Source organism: Sus scrofa, chromosome 7, assembly GCF_000003025.6.
Source record: "Sus scrofa isolate TJ Tabasco breed Duroc chromosome 7, Sscrofa11.1, whole genome shotgun sequence".
Lineage (NCBI taxonomy): Eukaryota > Metazoa > Chordata > Mammalia > Artiodactyla > Suidae > Sus > Sus scrofa.
This window is the reverse complement of record NC_010449.5, coordinates 33,037,376-33,060,232: the sequence shown is the minus strand read 5'-3', so window position 1 is coordinate 33,060,232 and position 22,857 is coordinate 33,037,376. Positions and strand designations below refer to the sequence as shown.

At 43.2% G+C, this 22,857-nt stretch overlaps 1 protein-coding gene across 1 annotated transcript in view; it reads right to left on the bottom strand.

Moving 5' to 3' along the window:
- The window catches only part of CMTR1 (cap methyltransferase 1), a 63,241-nt gene that overhangs the window by 3,507 nt on the left and 36,877 nt on the right, over positions 1-22,857 (bottom strand). Inside the window, 7 exon segments of the mRNA XM_001924210.5 lie at positions 1,405-1,473; positions 2,318-2,409; positions 3,068-3,190; positions 4,088-4,219; positions 5,488-5,556; positions 6,041-6,098; positions 6,823-6,879. Of these exon segments, the coding sequence (XP_001924245.3) occupies positions 1,405-1,473; positions 2,318-2,409; positions 3,068-3,190; positions 4,088-4,219; positions 5,488-5,556; positions 6,041-6,098; positions 6,823-6,879 (600 nt within the window).

Below are 22,857 nucleotides of genomic sequence, written 5' to 3'. Positions count from 1 at the left end.
AGCAGCCCCTCTTCACTTGAGGCCTCCAGCCTTGCACCCACCACCCAACCCACCAAGCATGACGATCCCAGCCTGACACGCTGTGTCCTCCACAGACAAGCTAAGGACCCCCGTGAGGCTGCCCCAGGGCAAGAGGGAGTGCAGCCATGGTTAAGGAAGGCGAGGGTAAGAGAGGAAGTGTTCCCGCCCCATGTCACTGTCACTGTCACTAGAGGCCACAAGCAAGGGCCAGGCTCTCACCTGGGTCTGTCTACATGGCTTTTAGGCCCTGCTAGAGCAGAATTACTTCCTGTCTGATGCCCAGCCCTCCTTCTCTGGGGGCCCTTGAACATGCCTTTGGAAACATCACTGCTAAGATGCCCAGAGAACGAGCAGCCAGATCCCAAACAACAAAAGCAGCGTCCTTAAAAGCTGCTTCTCAGAACCTGGCAGACAAGGACATCTTAAAGCGCAGGACAAAAAGTACTTTCAGAAGACTTCTATAAAGTTCATTCTCACCGTCTTTTTGTCTTTTTAGGGCCAACCTGGAGCATATGGAGGTTCCCAGCCTAGGGGTTGAATCAGAACTGTTGCTGCCAGCCTACACCACAGCCACACCACTGCAGGATACGAGCAACCTATACCACAGCTCACGGCAACACTGGATCCTCAAGCCATTGAGCGAGGCCAGGGATCGAACCCACAACTTCATGGTTCCTAGTCGGATTTGTTAACTACTGAGCCACAATGGGAACTCCAATTCTAAGTAAATTTACATTCAAAAGAATAATGAAAATAATTTTGATAAAGTGTAAACAGACACCTCAGTCTCTAGTAGTCACATGAAACCCCAAAGGTAATAACTTCAGACCTCAGCCCAGCCTGGAAAAGTCTGTTCTCGTCTGTCTGCTCCGGGACTGTTGTCCCCATCTTCCCTCAGGGCCTGGAACTTCCACACTACCTAATGTGGCAACAAAGCCTGGCCACCTTTCCAAGCACCAAAGATCCTATCACCTCAAACCACGCCTTCTCTCTTCAAGTTCGAAAAACGCCCATTCCCTTAGCACCCTTTCCTTATCTGAAAAAAATGAAAAGGCCAGGATTGACATGCTAATGATACTGAAGTGTGAATGTGTGGCTCACAAGGGTGAGAAGCATGTGCCTCTAAAAGGAGGGCACCGGAACCCCAGGAACGGAGTGTCCATGGAGCTTCACCAGCTGGGACAGGCAGGATGGGAAAGACTCCTGGAAAAGGGGCCACCCACCCAGCACCTCCAAGCCAGTCACTCATCAACAGCAGTCAGCCTGGCCCGGTCTCCCCCCGGAGCTCTCCCGCCCATCACAGGACGGGGGAGAGGGGGGCAGGCATGGACCAGGAAGAAGCAACAGGGAAGCAGGGTTTGGAGGGAGAGGTGATTTGCTCACCTGATGGGGTTCATGTCAGGCCGACTGGGCTTGGAAACAGCTTTCACAAATTTCTCCGCAAGCTGAATTCTATAATCCAAACAGAGTTTCTCAGAGGCAAGTAAGGGGACCTCTCCCAGCATTACGCCCCGCCCAGGGGTGCGGGGCAGATTTTCATGGCACCAGTGGGAGGAACTCTTGAATCTGCAGCACAACTGCTCCAAGAGGCAGCCCTCATGCCCCTCTGGAAGCCCACCCTGTCCTCCAATGCCATCTTCACAGATCCCCTCTCTGGATTCTGACCCCTAATTTCACTACATCTTGGTTGGGTCTCCTGAAGTGTAACTTGGGCTGAGCTCAGTCACCTCCACCAGAACTTCAGGTACCATCTTTATCATGTCTGTCTGCTCCATCGCCCTGAACCACAGGCACCACAGTGCCCCCACCCAGATGGCCCAGCTTAGGAGTGACACCAGCAACATGGGCTATGAGACGTCCCTCCTGTATGTCCCCACCCCTGCCTTTAAACACTAATTAGGCATCCACCCCCCAATAAAGGTATTCCCGAGGGAGTTGGGATCCAGATGAACTGACTTAAGGGGGACTGCCAAGTATAAAACATGTTCTTCAGAGAAGACCCTCCCTTCGCCCCATAAGGTCACCCTCCTGCTCAAGCTTAACACAAACATCTCTGCTCTGAACAGTGAGGAAAAGGAGATGTGCTGGCACCTATGAAACCAAGGCCCAAGCCCTGGTAAACTGAAGTGCCAACACCCATTTCTCACCCTGCCCTAGAGCCAGCTAGTAGGTAAAGGAAGGAAACTCTAAGGACATCCTTAAGCAGAGAAGGCCCAGGTGACAGGCCAAGCCATGGAGGCTGCTGCCACAGAGTGCCCTGGCCCACCCTGCCCCGTGCCCAGGGCCCAGGCCAGACCGCTGGTTAAAGTGCTGCTCCCGCACGTCGCTGCCATTCAGTACGAGGACATCGAGGATGTGGATGGCACTAATCTTCCGCTGGGCCTTCCCCTAGAAGGACAAGAACATTGCCCACCCTGCCAGGCAGCAGCCTGGAGCCCACTGTGCCCACTGCGGCATGCTGGCCTCTGTCTATCATGGGGGGAGGGCGGAGAGGGCGCTGCACAGGGCGTTTCTCTCCCCTCCCCCAGCCAATCCTCAGCACCAGACTAGCCCCTGCTTCGGAGCAGACAGAGATCTGAGGGTTGGATGATGAGCCCCCTGGAACCGCAAACCCACTGCTGCTGCCATGGCACTCCAGCAGGACTTGGCTTCCCACTCTGACTGTTCTGAAAGTTATCCATAAGACTGTTAACACCCAAAGCTCGTGGGAAATACTACGTTGCTGCTTCTCCATAGGATCTTGGTCAAAAATTATCAGCAGCTAAAAAGCACCCCGCAGGTCCACCAGGGCCTTCGGTGCATGGGGATGATCAAGCTCTCCTACACACACAGAGACTGTGGTCCTTTCCTACCCAGATTGTGGTTTAGAGCAACTACTCAAGGAGAAGGAATAATCACAAAGCCTTTACCTGGCCCTGGGCCCTGTCAAACACTATATACGATGTAACCCAGTTAACTTGGGGTGTTGGGGGGAAGGGCCAGGCTCAGTTATGCCCCAGTTCCCTAAATGGCAGAGCCGTAATACATGAGCAGAACCACCTCTGACCTCCCCTTTCAGCTCATGGACAATCTCCACAGAGAGCAGAGTGTCCCGGGGCAGCTCAGTCTTCAGGTCCAGCTTGACCCAGCGGTCTGACTGGCGGCCATCCCACGTGTAGATCTGAGACTTCTATGGGAACAAAGAGAGGGCCAGGTCAGGCAGGCATACAGATTGAGGGGTGGGAGGCTCAGTTTACAAAAGGGCTTTTAGTGCATGGCTACAAGCTGACGGGGCTGGGAAATGCCAGAGATGACATCCAGGAGAAATTAGTTATACTTCAGGGATAATACAGTGCTGTCCTCCACTGCCTCAGTGCAAGAGGGGACTCTGCCTCTGTCCTGGTGGGAGGGAACAAGCCTGGGCACCATTCAAGAGGCCCAAGTTCACTACCAGAGGCTCAAGAAAGATCAGGCTTGGCATGTCTGAAGTGGGTTTGGTGAAGGGTCCAGAGAGCAAAGCAGGGAAAGTAAAAAGAGAAAAAGAGAAAATGTGAGAGGACACAAAATAATCGAGGAAGAAGAGAGAAAACCATATATAGAAGGACAAGTCAGAGTGGAAAGAAAGAGCAATGAGGACTTTACCCAGTTAAGACACAGAACTGCCAAGGCTTTCCCTCACCTCATCTTAGACTCCAAGGCACCAGAGTAAGGATAGGTGGTGTCTCTGCAAGACAGGGGATGACATGGGGTGGTGGTGGTGTTGCAAAGAAATGGCTGCATGGACTCAAGCCAGCTCAGCCTGCTCACCTAGGAAGTTCTACGTTACAAGAAAAGAGGCAGTGTCCCCTTTAGCAATGCACAGAGATGAATAAGCAAATACATGAATATATGAAAGAAAGAATGAATGAATGGCTAACTCAAGAGGAAGAAAGGAGGTGAAGCGTCAAGAAACACCTTCCCTGGGGTCAAAGCTCCAGGTCCTTGGTGTCAAGAGAACACACATGGAGTGTGGCAGGCAGCTGTCCAGATTCCCAGAGAATGAGGCTCTGCCACCCCAGGCTGGGTAGGAAGCCAGCTGCAGACTTACCCCGAGGCCGATGAGGAACTTCTGCTCACTGCCAGACACCATGCAGCGGTAGTCAAGCACGGGGCGGATCTTCTCCAGGGTTTTGGAAGTAAGCAGTGTGGGCTTATAGCTGAAGATGTCGATCTCAGTGCCCTGCAGCCCCGGGTCAGAGAAAACAGGGCTGGGTTGGGGGAGGGACAGGTGCTCAGTAGGGTGGCCTGGGGGAGAGGGGTCAGGCTGCGAGAGGGGAGGGACAGAAGCACTTGCTGGCAGAAGCATGCTCCTGCTCTACCTAACGGCGCTCTGACTGGGATCTAATTCGCCTGCTTCGAGCATTCCTTCAGGACCTATTAGGAGAGGCTGGGAAAGGAAAGCACACTGGGTTCCCCAGTGCAGATCGATCTACCAGAGCTATAAGGAAATGTCACCGGAATGTAAAAGCCTCCTTTCAATAAAACTGAAGGCACAGACTCACTAGCAGTTGGTCTGAGAGCAGGTAAGAAAAATTTACATGTGCTTTTCCTTTTTTTGTTTTTGTTTTTGGCCACATCCTCAGCATGTGGAAGTTCCTGGCCAGGGAAGAAACCCGCACCTCAGTTGCAACCTGCATCACACCTGCAACACCGGGTCTTTAACCAGCTGTGTGCCACATGGGAACTTCCTACACATGCTTCTCTTCTGAGGCCATCTTGAACCTTATACTACAATCCCTGACCCCACAAAACCAACACAATGGCCCAGGATCTGCGCCAGATTTTTTTTTTTTTTTTTTTTTTTTTTTTTGCTTTTTAGGGCTGCACCTGCAGCACATGGAGGTTCCCAGGCTAGGGGGTCCAATCGGAGCTGTAGCCACTGGCCTACACCAAAGCCACAGCAATGCCAGATCTAAGCCTCGTCTACAACCTACACCACAGCTCATGGCAACGCCGGATCCTTAACCCACTGAGTGAGGCCAGGGATCAAACCTGAGTCCTCATGGATACTAGTCAGATTCAATTCCTCTGAGCCATAACAGGAATTCCTGGGCTGGATTTAAATGAAGCCCGGGGAAAAGCAGGAAGTTAGGGGTAGGAAAACATGGGGCAGAAGAATTCCCAGGACCACTCACCAGAAACAGAAGAGGGAGCCTAAGCTTAGGGCAGCTCCACTGTGGAGTGCTCCTGGCAGCCCCTCCTGGCCCTCTGACCAGCTCCCCTAAGATCATCTCACACATCATGTCTCCCCTGCAGGGACATCTCACAGGGCCCTACTAGCACCACCCTGTGGGCAGTAGGGGTGCTGAACACACCACATCCCGGGCCAAGAATCTTCAGCCAGCCTGATGGGCTCTCCGAGAACTCAGCACCCTACAGCAGAAGTTCCACCTGTGACACCACATCTAATGAGGCCTCTTTTTTATTTTCACCAGACACCAAATTTACCTGGATTAGCTCGAAGAATTTAGATTTGGGGTCTGTGGAAGAAGGAGCAACTCGAGCCTGGTCAGGGATCTGAAACAAAATAGCAAAGAGCTTTGGTTTCCAAATGCACTTCGAACCAAGGCCGTGTGTGACTACACAGGCAAGAGCACAAGCTGGGACTGGGGAGGAGGAAATGCAACAAAGGAAGCTAGAAAGAAGGGGCTGGAGATGGCTAATTCAGGCCCTGCTCCCTTGCAGGCCCATAGTAGCACACCCTACGGGCCACTTCCCTTTCCCTGGGGGTTTCTGTGGTCACTGCTGCTACCCAGGGTCACCAGCAGGAAAACGAGCCTGTTCACCAACCACCCTTGTCCTTTCCAACCCAGCTGTAGGGCTAAACTGGCAATGACAGGGCCAAGAAGGCCTGTCTCAACAAGGCTGAGACACCCTGCTCTGGAGTGCTGTGACAACAGGCAGCAGGGGGCGACCCTAAGGAGACAGTCTCAGGAGTCAATCCCATTCTTCTCTAAAGCTTCCCTGCCCTAGAGCAAAAATGGGCTGGGGCGACACTCACCCCCCAAAGTCGAAGGCACTCTTTCCGGATCTCTGCCTGCCGAGGCTCACTCAGGGTCCTAGGAACATGAAGCCAGCAAATGATTAAAACTTCCAACAGGTACAAGGAGTGTGCCTCCTGCATGCCCATCAGAACCCCAGAGAGAGGAGGTCCATGTGAATGAACGTGTGTGTACACACGAGGCCACGCTGCCATCAGCCCAGGGTGTTTGTAACACCCAGCTCTGCCTCCTGGAGACAGGAGCTCACGTGCACACAGACAAGACTATCTCCTCAACCCGCCAAAGGGAAGGAGACCATCGTGGGTGCCTGGGTCCCCACACACCCTTCTTCCAGTTCCCCACTGGCACATCCTCTGCTGACACAGGCCGGTGGATGTCACCATGCCCCAGGAAGCTGAATTAGCTTATAATGCCCCTACCAGCAGTCTTCCTTGACCAGTCGCACCTCTCCTCTCCTGACCTCTCTTTACTCTGTGTCCCCTGAACATTATGTATTCTACTCAGGCTATGCCACCCTGCACCCTGTGATGTACTCTCCCTAACTTCTCTTGTATCCTTTTGCTGGGTTACTGTTAACTGTTGAAAGACCACATAAAATCTTTGAGGGCAAAGTTCATGTCATATGCTTCTCTGGCATCCTTCCTAGACCATGGCAAGGTATGGGATAAAACAGGCATTTTTAACTGTTTGTAGAAATGATATAAACAAAGAGCTCTGGGGAAAGTACAAACAAAAAGGCCTCCCCTGAAATAGGTGAATTCTGAAAAGCGGCAACACTCACGTGTCTTGAACAAAGGCATGGATTTTGGCCAGAGCTTTGATCTGCAGACTACAATGGCTAGAAGGGAAAAAAAAAAAAAAAAAGATTTGATCTCAGAAGACAGCCAAAAGATACCAGGACAGGGAAGTTTAGCCAGAGCAGTGGCAATCTATGTTTGGAGGAAGGGCTAGAGACTCAAAAAGAGAACCCCTTCAATCACACCCAAAAGTACAGTTACATGGGCCCTCCTGAGAGCTTAAGGTGAAGCAGAATAAGTGAGTGACACCCTCCAGGCACTCACATCCCAAGTCCACCTAAAAAGAAGGTTTTGATCTCATCCTTAAAAATTTGAAAACAGGAGTGAACTGTTTCTAAATGAAGCAACAGCAGAGCCCAGACCTAGTTTAACTACACACTAAACTGATGCACCTAAACTAATGGCTGCCCTTTCTACTTGTCTCCATAACTGTTTTTAAAAAATTAAAAACCAGACATTGTATAAAAAGTACGAGACATGATAAAGCAAGGAAATGTGACCCACTGATAGGATGGAAAACAGTCCAATAGAACAAGACCCAGAAATTGTCCACATGTTGGAATTATCAGACAGAACCTACAAAATAATGATGAGAGTTCCCACTGTGGCACAATGGGATTGGCAGCATCTCTGCAGTACGAGGACACAGGTGTGATCCTTGGCCCAGAACTCCATATGCCACAGGCCAAAAAAGAAAAAAAACAAACTATGAAAAACATATTAAAGGATCTAGTGGAAAAGGTATAAAATAACATGCATAAGAAGATGGAGAATACTAGCAGAGATACAAAAACTGTATTTTTAAAAAAGAGAAATACTAGAAATGAAAACTATATTAGAAATGACTTAATTTACTGAAATAGTCAATTTTCAATATTATGCTAGTTTCAGGTGTACAACATACTGATTCAAAATTTTAGATTATACTCTAAAGTTACTATGAAATATTAGCTATTCTTATAGCTTATATATTTTACACATAAGTTTATACCTTTTAATCCCTTACCCCAATCTTGCCCCATCCCTCCTCCCTCTCTCCACTAGTAACTAAATTGTTCTCTAAGTCTATGAGTCCATTTGTTTTGTTATTCATTCATTTTTTAGATTCCACATGTAAGTGAAACATACAGTATTTATCTTTCTCTGTCTGATTTCACTAAGTGATTTCCATCACTCTAGGTCTATCCATATTATTACAAAAGGCAGAATTTCTTTTTTATGACTACTATTCCATTGTATATATATACACCACATCTTCTTTATCCATTCATCCATCAATGGACACTTAGGTTGCTTCCATATCTTGGCTACTGTAAATAATGCTGCCACAAACACTGGGGTGCTACTTCAAATTAGTGCTTTTACTTCCTTCTGATAGATACCTAGGAGTGGAATTGCAGGATCATATGCTGAATCAATTTTTTTGAAGAATTTCTGCACCGTTTTCCATAGTAGCTGCCCCAATATACATTCCAACAGTGTACAAGGATTTCCTTTTCTCCACATCCTTACCAACATTTGTTACTTGTAGACTTTTTGATGGTGGCAATTCTGACAGGTACGAGATGATATCATTTGATTTGCATTTTCTCTGACGATTAATGATGTTGAGCATATTTTCATATGCCTATTGGCCATCTATATGTCTTCCTTGGAAAAACGTATTTTCAAGTCTTCTGCTCTTTTTTTTTTTTTTTTTTTTTTTGGTCTTTTGCCATTTCTTGTGCTGCTCCTGCGGCATATGGAGGTTCCCAGGCTAGGGGTCGAATCGGAGCTGTAGCCCCCGGCCTACACCAGAGCCACAGCATCACGGGATCCGAGCCGCATCTGCAACCTACAACACAGTTCATGGCAACGCCAGATCCTTAACCCACTGAGCAAGGCCAGGGATCGAACCCGTAACCTCATGGTTCCTAGTCTGATTCGTTAACCACTGAGCCACGACGGGAACTCCACTTCTGCCCATTTCTTAATCAGGTTGTTCATTTTTACTGATATTGAATTATATGAACTGTCTATACATCTTGGATATTAACCCTTTATCAGTCATATCATTTGCAAATATTTTCTCCCATTCACTAGGTTGTCTTTTTGTTTCGTCAGTTTCCTTTGCTACGCAAAAGCTTTAAGTTTAATTAGGTACCATTTCTTTATTTTTGCTTTTGTTTCCTTTGCCTTAGGAGACTGAACGCCCCCCCAAAAAACATCTATGATTTATGTCAAGAGAGTTCTGCCCTTGTTTTCTTCTAGTTTTATGGTTTCCAGTCTTACATTTAGGTCTTTGATCCATATTGAGTTTATTTTTGTACATAGTGCGAGAAAATGTTCTAATTTCATATTTTACATGCAGCTGACCATTTTCCCAGCACCACTTACTGAAGAGACTATCTTCTCCACTGTATAGTCTTGCTTCCTTTCTCACAGATTAATTGACAAAAGATAAAGAGAAAATCTTAAAAGCAATCAGAGAAAAATGGACATACGATATATACAGAAACAATGATAGGACTAATGGCTGACTCCTCATCAAGAACAGGAAAGGCAGAGAACAGTGGAACAATATCCTTAAAATGTGAAAGAAAACACCTCAAATTCTAAATCTAATGAGAATATCCTTTGAAAGAGAAATACATTCTCAAAAGACAAAAGCTGAAAGAAGTAGCCTCAGGAATTACTTGCACTAAAAAAGCAAGCTAAAAGAAATTCTTTAGACTGAAGGGTAATGATTCCAAATAGAAACCCGGTTCTGGAGTTCCTGTTGTGGCTCAGCGGTAACGAACCCAACTAGTAACCGTGAGGATGTGGGTTCAATCCCTGGGGGTTCCATCCCTGGCCCCACTCAGTGGGTTAAGGATCCAGCGTTGCTGTAAGCTATGGTGTAGGCCGGCAGCTACAGCTCCAATTCAACCCCTAGCCTGGGATCTTCCATATGCCACAGGTGCAGCCCTAAAACGAGAGAGAGAAGAAGGGAGGGAGGGAAGAAGGAAGGAGGAAACCTGGTTCTGCAGGGGGGAGTGAAGGACACCAGACTAGCTAAGTATGTCAGTAAATATCAAGGACCTTTAAAAACAAGACAGAGAGATGTACATATATAAGTGTGTATATCTTTAAATCTGTTAAAACAACTATAGACTGTTTAAAATAAAAACAAGAGCAAAGTAAAGTAAGGATTACATAAAACAAGAACACAAAAGCAAAAGAACTTTGCATGCATGTTTACTCTAGTAAGGTTCTTACACTGTTCATGAAGCAGCAAAACACCCTTTGAAGGTAAATTATAATAAAGATGCACATTGTAAGTTCTAGCGCAACAAGTAAAGTATAACACAAAAGGAATAAAAAGAAGTTACCACTGTGGTACAGTGGGTTAAGAATCCGACTGCAGCAGCTCAGGTGGCTGTGGAAGTGCAGGTTCAATCGCCAGCCAGGCGCAGTGAGTTAAAGGATCCAGTGTTGCCACAGCTGCAATGTAGGTCACATCTGTGGCTTGGATTTGATCTCTGGCTGGGGAACTTCCATATGCCACAAGTGTGACCATAAAAATAAAAATAAAAAAATCCAAACAGACAAAAATACTAAATTTGTCACCCAAAAAAGGAAGGAAAGAAGGAAGAAACAGAAAACAAAGAAAAGACAGGAGAGACAGAAATCAAACAACCAAGATAAAGGATTTAAACCCAAACACATCAAAAATTATATTCCATGTAAGTGTCCTGAACACTTCAATTAAAAGGCAGACTGTCACACGGGATAAAAAGGTAAGAAGCAACCATATGTTATTTACCAAGACAAAGGTTGAAAATAAAAAGACATAAAAAGATAAACCACAAGGAGTTCCCACTGTGGTACAGTGGGTTAAGGATCCAGCAGTCTGTGCAGTGGTGCGGGTTTGATCCCTGGCCTGGTGCAGTGGGTCACGGATCTGGCATTGCTGCAGCTGTGGTGGAGGTTGAAACTGTGGCTCAGACTCAGTCCCTGGCCCAGGAACTTCCATATTCTGGGGGTATAGCCAAAAAAGAGGAAAAAAAAGATAAACCACGCAAATACTAAGCAAACAAAAGCTGACGTGGCTATAATAATATCAAAGTAGACTTCAAGACAGAGTACTACTAGAGATAAAAAGGGTTATTTTATATAACAACAAAAGATCAATTTATTAAAACAAAACAACCTTAAATGTGAATGTATGTGCCTAATAACAAAGATCCCAAAGACATGAAGTAAAAAATAACAAAACTGAAGAAACAGACCAATCAACAATCATAGTTAAAGACTTTAACAGCCTCCTTTTAACAACTGACAGAGGTGAAAATATCAGCCAAGATATAGAAGATCTGAAAAACTATGAACCAACGTGACCAAATTAACATTTATATAGAACACTATAATCACCAACTACTACTGGGGGGGGGTCCTGCTGGGGCTCAGTGGGTTATGAACCCAACTAGTATCCATGAGCATGCAGGTTCGACCCATGGCCTCGCTCAGACGGTTGTGAATCCGGCACTGCCGTGAGCTGTGGTTACAGGCTGCAGATGTGGCTTAGATCCTGTGTTGCTGTGGCTGTGTTGTAGGCCGGCAGCTGCAGCTCTGATTCAACCCCTAGCCTGGGAACTTCCATATGCCACAGGTACTGCCCTAAAAAGCAAAAAAAAAAAAAAAAAAACGAAAAAGGAAAAAAGAAACCAACTAACTACAAATGGAATATTCACCAGGACAGATCATACAGTGGGCCATTAGAAAGCCCAATAAATTTCAAAGGATGAAAAATCAGAAAGAGTACATTCTGAGAACAATGGGACTAAATATAATACGTATCTTGAAAATCCCCTAATATCTGGATATTAGAAACCACACATTTGGAGTTTCTGCTGTGGGGCAAGGGCATTGGTGGCATCTCTGCGGTGCCAGGACACAGGTTTGATCCCCAGCCAGGCACAGTGGGTTAAAGGATCTGGTGTTGCCACAGCTGCAGCACAGGTCAGAACTGCTACTTGGATCTGATCCCTGGCCCGGGAACTCCATATGCCATGACCAAAAAGAAAAAAAATCCCATACATTTCATAACGATGAATCAAAGAACAAATCATAAGGGAAATTTTTTAAATATTTTGAACCAGGGAGTTCCCACCATGGCTCAGCGGAAATGAATCCGACTAGGAACAATGAGGTTTCAGGTTCGATCCCTGGCCTCACTCAGTGGGTTAAGGATCCAGCACTGCCGTGAGCTGTGGTGCAGATCACAGATGTGGCTCGGATCTGACGTTGCTGCGGCTGTGGTGTAGGCCAGCAGCAACAGCTCTGATTAGACCCCTAGCCTGGGAACCTCCATATGCCGGGGTCGCAGCCCTAAAAGGACAAAAGACCAAAAAAAAAAAATTGAACCAAATAATACTGAAGAGGTAACATAGGAGACTGAGCTAAAGCTGTCCTTAAAGAAAAATATATAGCATTTAATAAATACATATGTATGCATATAAGACAAGGGCTTAATCTCTAAAATATACAAACAACTTACACAACTCAACAGCAAAAAAGCCAAAAACCCAAAATGGACAAAAGACCTGAATAGACAGTTCTCCAAAGAAGATATACAGATGGGCAACAAGCACATGAAAAAATGCTCAACATCACTGATTATTAGAGAAATGCAAATTGAAACTACCATGAGGTACCACCTCACACCAGTAAGAATGGCCATCATTAATAAGTCCACAAACAACAAATGCTGGAGCAGCTGTGGAGAAAAGGGAACCCTCCTGCACTGTTGGTAGGAATGTAAATTGGTACAACCACTATGGAAAACAGTAGGAGGTACCTTAGAAAACTATACATAGAACTGCCATATGATCCAGCAATCCCACTCGGGCATATATCCAGACAAAACTTTCCTTGAAAAAGAACATGCACCTGCATGTTCACTGCAGCTCTATTTACAATAGCCAAGACATGGAAACAACCCAAATGTCCATCAACATATGAATGGATTTGGTATATATACACGATGGAATACTACCTCAGCCATAAAAAAGAACAAAATAATGTCATCTGCATGGATGAATGGAACTAGAGACTCTCATACTAAGTGAAGTAAGTCAGAAAGAGAAAGACAAATACCGTACGATATCACTTCTCTCTGGAATCTAATATATGGCACAAATGAACCTTTCCACAGAAAAGAAAATCATGGACTTGGAGAACAGACTTGTGGTCACCAAGGAGGAAGGCGAGGGAGTGGGATGGATTGGGAATTTGGGGTTAATAGATGCAAACTATTGCCTTTGAAATGGACAAGCAATGAGATCCTGCTGCAGAGCACTGGGAACTATATCTAGTCACTTATGATGGAGCATGATAATGTGAGAAAAAAGAATATATACATGTATGTGTAACAGGGTCACCCTACTGTGGAGTAGAAAATTGACAGAACACTGTAAATCAGCTATAAAGGAAAAAATAAAAATCATTACAAATAAAAAAATGAAAAAATATGTATGCATATATATTTACTTAAATGCTACAGATAATTATATTAAAAAAATGAAATAAGAGCAAATTATTATGTTCTTTATTCTACTCTGGACTTGATTTGCGCTTTTCTTTCCAGCTTCTTTGATTTATTCTTTCTTTTTCTTTTTGCCCATGTCCACATGTGCAAGTTCCTGGGCCAGGGATCAAAACTGTGCCTTAACAGTGGCCCAAGTAGCTACAGTGACAATGCCAGATCCTTAACCTGCTGAGCGACAAGGGAACTCCTAACTTCTTTTATTTCAGACCCTCCAAAACCCCTAATAAAATATTAGTAAATCAAATGTAGCATGAGCGATTGATGCTCATAACCAGCTGGAGTTTATCAAAAAATACAGACATCATTTGAAAATCATCCAATGTACTTCATTGAATTAACGAAATAAAGAAGAAAAATAATTTCTACAGATACAGTAGTTTATGTCATATTTTATTTTTATTTAAAAATTTTTCTATTTATTTATTTATTTGGTCTTTCAAGGGCCGTACCTGTGGCATATGGAGGTTCCCAGGCTAGGGGTCAAATCAGAGCTGTAGCCACTGGACTGTGCCACAGCCAAAGCAACTCAGGATCTGAGCTATGTCTGCAACCTACACCACAGCTCATGGCAATGCCATATCCTTAACCCACTGAGCAAGGCCAAGGATTGAACCTGTGTCCTCATGGATGCTAGTCAGATTCCTTTCCACTCAGCCACCACAGGAACTCCTTGTATCATATTTTAGATTCCACATACAAGTGGTATTATATGGTATTTGTCTTCCTCTTTCTGGCTTACCTAAGATGAAATCTCTACATCCAATCATGTTGCTGCAAATGGCATTATTTCATTCTTTTTCGGCTGTAATATTGGAGTAGCATTCCAGTTTGTGTGTATGGACCACATTTTCTTTATCCATTCATCTGTCAATGGACATTTAGGCTGATTCCATGTTTTGGCTATTGTGAATAGTGCTGTTATGAACATAGGGGTGCATATACCTTTTTGAATTATAATTTGTCCAGATGTAAGTCAGGCAGTAATTTTTTTTTTTTTTTTTTGCTTTTAAAGGCCACACTAGCAGCATATGGAAGTTCCCAGGCTAGGGGTTGAGTCAGAGCTACAGCTGCCAACCTTCACTACAGCCACAGCAATTCGGGATCTGAGCCATGTCTGAGACCTACACCATAGCTCATGGCAGTGCCAGATCCTTAACCCACTGAGCAAGGCCAGGGATTGAACCCGCATCCTCATGAATACTGGTCAGATTCATTTCTGTTGTGCCACAACAGGAACTCCTCAGGCAGTAATTTTTAAGGAGCCTGGGTGAGACCCAGTTGCTGATCTTGGAGAGTCTCCCTGAGAGACAGAAGCCCACTGGGACTCCCCCTGGGGACACAGATGCTGGCAGCAGCCATTTATGGGGAGCTTGTTCTAATATGAGTACACTGGTGTGGGGCAAGCACTATTTGGGTGTCCTCCCTCTACCTATTAATGCTGAGGGCTTACCCACCCATCAATGGGCTGGCACCAGTCCTAGGAATCCCTAGTCTCTCTGACAGCTGCCCCAGAACTTAAGCCTACCTATAAGCAGACTACACCAGCCCTTGGGCCCCCCCAGAACCCACAGCCAGCTGTCCCATGCTTCACAGCCACCTATTCCAGAACTAGGCCCCATCCATCAAAGGGTCAGCACCAACCCCAGGGCCCTACAATGGGACCCAGCCCTACCTACCAGAAGGCTGGCAACTACCACACAAGGCAGGGCCTGGTACCCAACCAGGTCAGGGGCCAGCCCCACCTAATAGCACACCCACAGTGGTCAATCCTGTCACAACAGGTGGGCCTATGTAGCCCACACCCAGAAAGGAGTATGTTGCTGGATCCCATAGGACATTTCCTATATAAGGCCATTTTTCCCTAATTGGGAAATGTAACCAATCTATCTAATACACAGAAATAAACATAGAACTAGGCAAAATGGGAAACAGAGGAATATATTTCAATGAAAGCACAAGATTAAAACCCCAGAAGAATTAAGAGAGGTGGAGATAAGCACTTGATCTACTACTTGATCAAGAGTTCAAGTAATGATCATAAAGAAGCTCAACCAAGTGAGAAGAATGAACATAGTGAGAAGTCTAACAAAGTTAAAAAATGTGAAGAAGAATCAGAGCTAAAGAATATAATAACTTCTTTAAAATGTACTGGAAAGAATCAACAGTAGATTAGATGTATAGGGAAACAGATCAGTGAAGTGGAAGACATAATAGTAGAAATCACCCAAGCTAACAGAAAAAAGAATTTTAAAAATGAGGACAGTTTAAGAAAAGAGAAAGAAATGGGGCAGAGAACTCATTTGAAGTAATAATAGCTGAAAATTTCCCTAACCTTGGAGAGGAAATAGACATTCAAGTCCAGGAAACACAGAGAGTCCCAAACAAGATAAACCCAAAGAGCTCCACACCAAGACACATTATGATTAAATGACAAGAAGTAAAAAATAAAGACAGAATCTTAAAAAGCTGCAAGAGAAGGGCAACTAGTTACATACAAGGGAACTCCCATAAGATTGTCAGCTGACTTTTCAGCAAGAACTGCAGACTAGAAGAGAAAGGCACAATATATCAAAGTGATGAAAAAAAAAATCTATAACCAAGAATACTACAAGGCTATCATTCCTGCAAGGCTATCATTCAGATTTGAAAGAGAGATAAAGATTTTTACAAAAAAGTAAAAGTAAAAGCTATGAGAGTTCAGCAATACTAAACCAGCTTTACAAGAAATGTAAAGTGGAAAAGGAGGTATCATCGCTGCTGTGGTGCAGGGTTCAATCCCTGGCCTGGGAACTTCCATATGCCTCATGCACAGCAAAAAAACCCAAAAACCAAAAAACAAAAAAACAAAAAAAAAAGGAAAAAATCCTATTGGTAAAGGCAGATAGACAATAAAGCTATTATATAACCCACTTATAAAGCTAGTAGGAACGGTTAAAGTCAAAAGTAGTAAAAAAATATTTATCCACAATGAGGGGTTAAGGGATATACAAAACAGAAATGTAACACATGATGTCAAAACATTAAAGGTGAAATGGGAAGAGGTGAGTGAAAATGCAAGATTTTTAGAATGCATTCAAACTCTGAGATCATCAACTTCATAACCACAGACAGACAGATAATTACATATTAACCTCACAGTAACCACAAACCAAAACCTATACATAATAAATGCACACCTAAAAAGAGAGAAAGGAATCCAAATATAATACTAAAGACAGTCAAAATCACAGGGGAAGAGAGCAAAAGAAAAAAAAAAAGAACCAAAAAAAAAAAAAAAAAAAAAACCATACACACAGAGGTTCATGGCTCAGCAGTTAACAAACCCAATTAGCATCCATGAAGATGTGGTTCAATCTCTGGTCTCACTCGGTGGGTTAAGGATCCAGCGTTGCCATGAGCTGTGGTGCTGTGGTGCTGTGGTGTAGGTTGCAAACGCAGCTCAGATCTGGTGTTACTGTGGCTGTGAACACAGGCCAGCAGCTACAGCTCTGATTCAACCCCTAGCCTGGGAACCCCTAGCAGGTGTGGCCCTTAAAAGACAAAACAAAACAAAACAAAAAAGAAGCTACAAAAACAACTAGAACAAAATGAAAAAAATGGCAATAAATAAACACCTATCAATAACTACTCTAAAGGCAAATGGACTAAATGCTCCTATCAAACGACATGCAGTGGCTGAACAGATTGAAAAAAAAAAAAAAAGACCCATTTAAATGCTTCTTATAAAAGACTCACTTCAAATCTAAAGACACACACAGACTGAATACAAGTGGATGGAAAAGATATTTCATGAAACTGGAACCCAAAGAAAGCTAGGGTAGCTATAGCTATATCAGACAAAATAGACTTTAAAACAAAAACTGTAACAAGAGATAGAGGACATTACAAAATGATAAAGGAGTCAGTCCAACAAGAAGGTACTGCAATTGTAAATATATATGAACACAACATAGGAACACCTAAACACATAAAGCAAAAGTTACGATAAAGGGAGAAACTGACAGTAACACAGTAATGGGTAGGGGACTTTAACACCCTATTTACATCAATGACCAGATCATCCAAAAAGAAAATAAGGAAATCATAGCCTTAAATAACACATTAGACCAGACGGACTTAATAGCAGAATATACATTATCTTTAAGTGTATGTCAAACATTCTCCACGATAGATCACAAGTTGGGCCACAAACCAAGTCTCAATAACTTTACAAAGACTGAAATAACATCAAGCATCTTTTCCAACCATAATGTGTAAGACTAGAAATCAACTACAAGAAAAAAACTGCAAAAAACACAAACCAGCATGTGACTTAACAACTAATGGGTCACTGAAGAAATCAAAAAGGAAATCAAAAAACACCTGGAGACAAGAGTTTGCATTGTAGCAGGGTGGATTAAGAATATGACTGACTGCAGGAGTTCCTGTCGTGGCGCAGCAGGAACGAATCTAACTAGGAACCAGGAAGTTGCGGGTTCAATCCCTGGCCTCGCTCAGTGGGTTAGGATCTGGCACTGCCATGAGCTGTGGTGTGGATCACAGATGCAGCTCGGATCCTGCATGCTGTGGCTGTGGTGTAGTAGGCTGGCAGCTGTGGCTCCAATGTGACCCCCAGCCTGGGAACCTCCATATGCCTTGGGTGTGGCCCTCAAAAGCAAAAAAAAAGAAAAAGAAAAAAAGACTGACTGCAGTGGCTTGAGTCACTGCAGGAGTTCAATCCCCAGCCAGCACAGTGGGTTTAAGGATCCAACATGGCCACAGCTGTGGTGGGGATTCAGTCCCTGGCCCAGGAACTTCCATATGCCATGAGTGCAGCCATTAAAAAAAGAAAGAAGGAAAAGAAAAAAAAAAAAAACAAACCTGGAGACAAATGAAAATGGAAACACAATGATCCAAAATCTATGGGACACTGCAAAAGCTGTTCTGGGGGGGGGGGGGAATAACGATACAACCCTAGCTCAGGAAACAAAAATATCAAACAATCTAAACCTACGCCTCCTTTAAGAACTAGAAAAAGAACAAACAAAACCTGACGTTAGTAGAAGGAAAAAAAATAAGATCAGAACAGAAAGAAATCAAATAGAGACTAAAGTAAACAACAGAAAAGATCAATGAAACTAAGAGCTGGTTCTTTGAAAAGATAGGCAAAAATGATAAACCTGTAGCCAAATTCATTAAGTAAAAAAGAGAGAAGACCCAGATAAATAAAATTAGAAATAAAAGTCACAACTGACACCACAGAAATACAAAGGAAATAAGACATTACAAATAATTTTATGGATGACGTAGGACAAATGATAAATTCCTAGAAACGTAAAAGCTCCTAATACTAAATTAAGAAGAAACAGAAAATATGAATAGGTGATTACCAATGGTAAAACTGAATCAGGGAAAAAACAAAACAAAAAAACCTCCCAACAAACAAAAGTCTAGGACCAGACAGCTTCACAGGTGAATTCTAAGAACACACTGAAAGAAGATTTAACACCTATCCTTCTCAAACTACTCTAAAAAAGGAAGAGAAAGAATATTCTGAACTTGCTCTAGTAGGCCAGCATCACCCAATACCAAACTGAAGACATGAAAAAAACAGAAAATTACATGCCAAATGTCTCTGATAAAACACAGGTATAAGAATTCTCAACAAAATATTAGCAAACTGAATTAAACAATATATTTAAAAGATTGTGCACCATAATCAACTGGAATTTATCCCATGGATGCAAGGATGGTTCGATATCTGCAAATCAATCAATGTAATACACCACATCAACAAGCTGAATAAAAATCATATGATCATCTCACTAGATACAGAAAAGGCTCTTGACAAAATTCAACATCCATCAATGATTAAAAACTCTCAACAAAGTTGGTAGATAGAGACCATACCTCAAAGGCCATATATGACAAATCTACAGCCAACATTACACCCAACAGTGAAAAGCTGAAAATCTTTCCTCTAAGATCAGGAACAAGACAAGAATGCTCACTCTTGTCATTTTTATTCAACATTATATTGGAAGTCCTAGCCACAACAATCGGACAGGAAAAAGAAACAAAAGTATCCAAGTTGGAAAAAAGAAGTAAAATTGTTACTGTTTGCAGATGTCATGATACTATATATAGAAAATCCTAGAGAGGCCACACACCCAAAAAAAAGGGAGTTCCCATCATGGCTCAGCAGAAATGAATCTGACTAGTATCCACGAGAATGCTGGTTCGACCCTGGCCTCACTCAGTGGGCTAAGGATCCAGCGTTGCCACAAGCTGTGCTGTAGATCACAGACGCAGCTTGGATATGGGCATTGCTGTGGCTGTGGCATAGGCTGGCAGCTACAGATTCGATTCAACCCCTAGCCTGGAACCTCCATATGCCTTGGGTATGGCCCTAAAAAGAAAAAAAAAAAAAAATCTGTTGCATTTCTATATACTAACAACAAACTATCAGAAAAAGAAATTAAGAAAACATTACCATTTACAATTGCATGACAAAGATAAAATGCTACAGTTCTCTTGAGTGGCAGCAGGTTAAGAATCGGGCATCAGCACTGAAACAGCTTGGGTTGCTGCTGTGGGTGGGTTCAATCCCTGGACCAGGAACTTCCACATACCATAGGCATGGCCAAAAAATGCCAAAAAAGGTAAAATAACTACAAATAAATCTAACCAAGCTGGTCAAAGACCTATATTCAGAAAGCTGTAAGACACTGATTCATTCAAGAAATTGAAGACAACACAAATGGGAAGATATACTGTGTCCACAGATTGAAAGAATTTTGTTAAAATGACCATACTACCCAAGGAAAACTGCAGTTAATGCAATCCCTATTGAAATACCAATGGCATTTTTCACAGAACTAGAACAAATAATTCTAAAATGTGTGGGAAACCATGAAAGACCCCAAAAAGCCAAAACAATCTTTTTTTTTTTTTTTGGACTTTTTGTCCTTTTAGGGCCACACCTAAGGCATATGGAGGTTCCCAGGCTAGGGGTCTAATCGGAGCTGTTGCTGCCACCCTAAGCCAGAGCCACAGCACCATGGGATCCAAGCCACATCTGTGACCTACACCACAGCTCACGGCAACACTGGATCCTTAACCCACTGATTGAGGCCAGGGATCAAACCCACAACCTCATGGTTCCTAGTCGGATTCGTTTCCACTGCACCACAACGGGAACTCCAAAACAATCTTGAGAATAACAACAAAGCTGGAGGTGTCATACTCCCTAATTTCCAACTATACTACAGAGCTACAGTAATCGGAACAGTATGGAACTGGCACACACACACACACAAGACACATAGATCAATAGAACAGAACAAAGAGCCCAGAAATTAACCCACACATATATGGGAAATTAATCTATGATAAAGGAGGCAAAAATGGAGTTTCCTTGTGATGCAGCTAGTTAAGGAACCAGTGCTGTCACTGAAGTGGCTCAGGTCACTGTGGCACAGGTTCAATTTCTAGCCCAGGATTTAGTCATGTGCCACAGGCACAGACCAAAAAAAAAGAAAGAAAAGGAAGGAAGACTATACAGAGGGGAAAAACACCCTCTCTAATAAATAGTGTTAAGAAAATTGGATAACTATGTGCAAAAGAATCAAACTCATCTAATTTCTCACACCATATACAAAAGTAAACTCAAAATGGATTAAAGACTACATGTAGGAGTTCCCGAGTGCAACAAACTGGGATGCTGTGGAGGTGTGGGTTCACTCCTTGGCCCAGTGCAGTGGGTTAAATCATCCAGTGCTGGGAGTTTCCATTGTGGCCTAGTGGGTTAAGAACCCGACTAGTATCCATGAGGATGCAGGTCCAATCCCTAGACTTGCTAAGTGGGTTAAGGATCTGGCATTGCCACATGGTGTGGTATAGGTTGCAGATGCAGCTGGGATCCCAGGTTTCTGTGGCTTGGCATAGGCCAGCAGCTGCAGTTCTGATTCAACTCCTAGCCTGGGAACTTCCATCATCCACAGGTGCAGCACTAAAAAAAGAAAAAAACAAAAAACCAAGAAAAAAGGATCCAGCATTGCCATGGCTTCAGCATAGGTTACAGCTGAAGCTCCAATTCAACCCTGGCCTGGGAGCTTCCATATGCCATGGGTATGATCATTAAAAAAAAAAAAAAAGACTGGAGTAAAACCTGAATCCATTACACTTTCAGAAGAAAATATAAGCAGTAGTATGCTCTTGGACATCAGTCTTAGCAATTTTTTTTGGATATATCTACTTGGCAAGGGAAACAAAAGCAAAAATAAACAAATGGTACTACATCAAAAGCTAAAACGCTTTTTCACAGCAAAGAAAACTATCAACAAAACAAAAAGGCAGCCTACTGAATGGGAAGAGATATTTGCAAACAATGTATCAGGTAAGAGGTTACAATCTAAAATATACAAAGAATTCATATAATCCAACATCAAAAAAAACACACCCAAACACCTAGATGAATGGATAAAGATGTGTGTGTGTACACACACACACACACATATACACACACTGGAATATTACTGACCCATAAAAAATGAGATATGCCATTTTCAGCAACATGGACAGACAAGAGATTATCATACTAGGTGAAGTAAGTCAGACAAATATCGTGTATCACTTAGTGTGGAATCTAAAAAAATGATGCAAATGAACTTATGAACAAAACAGAAATAGACTCAGATATTAAAAACAAACTTATAGTACCCAAGGGGGAAGTAGAGGAGAGAAAAATTAGGAGTTTGGGTTACAAACTACTGTATATAAAGTAGATAAACAACAAGGTTCTACTGCATAGCACAGAGAACTATATACAATATCTTGTGATAAACTATAACAGAAAAGAACCTGAAAAAGTTTGTATGTGTGTGTATCTCTTTGCTGTACACCAGAAACTAACACAACATTGTAAATCAACTATACCTCAATAATTTTTTTTAAAAAAACCTGATTTAAAAATAGGGAGAGGATCTGAATAGACATTTTCCTGAGGAAGACACACAGATGACCAACAGACACGTGAAAAGATGATGTCCAACATCACTAATCACCAGGGAAATGCAAATCAAAACCATGATGAGATATCACCCCCCATCTGTCAGAATAGCTATTATCAAAAAGATAACAAGTGATGAGGAGGACAGGGAGAAAAAGGAACACTCAATGAATGTGAGATGGTATAGCTACTATGGAAAACAGTATGGAAGTTTCTCAAAAACTTAAAAACAGAATTATCATATGATCTAGCAATTCTACTTTTGGTAAATTTTTTAAAGAAAACAAAAACGCTAATTCAAAAATATATACACCTCCCCTATGTTCAGTCCAGCGTTATTTACAATAGCCAATATACAGAAGCAACCTACGTGTCCATAAATGGTTGAATAAATAAAGAAGATGTTGGAGTTCCCGTCATGGTGTAGTGGAAGCGAGTCCCACTAGGAACCATGAGGTTGCG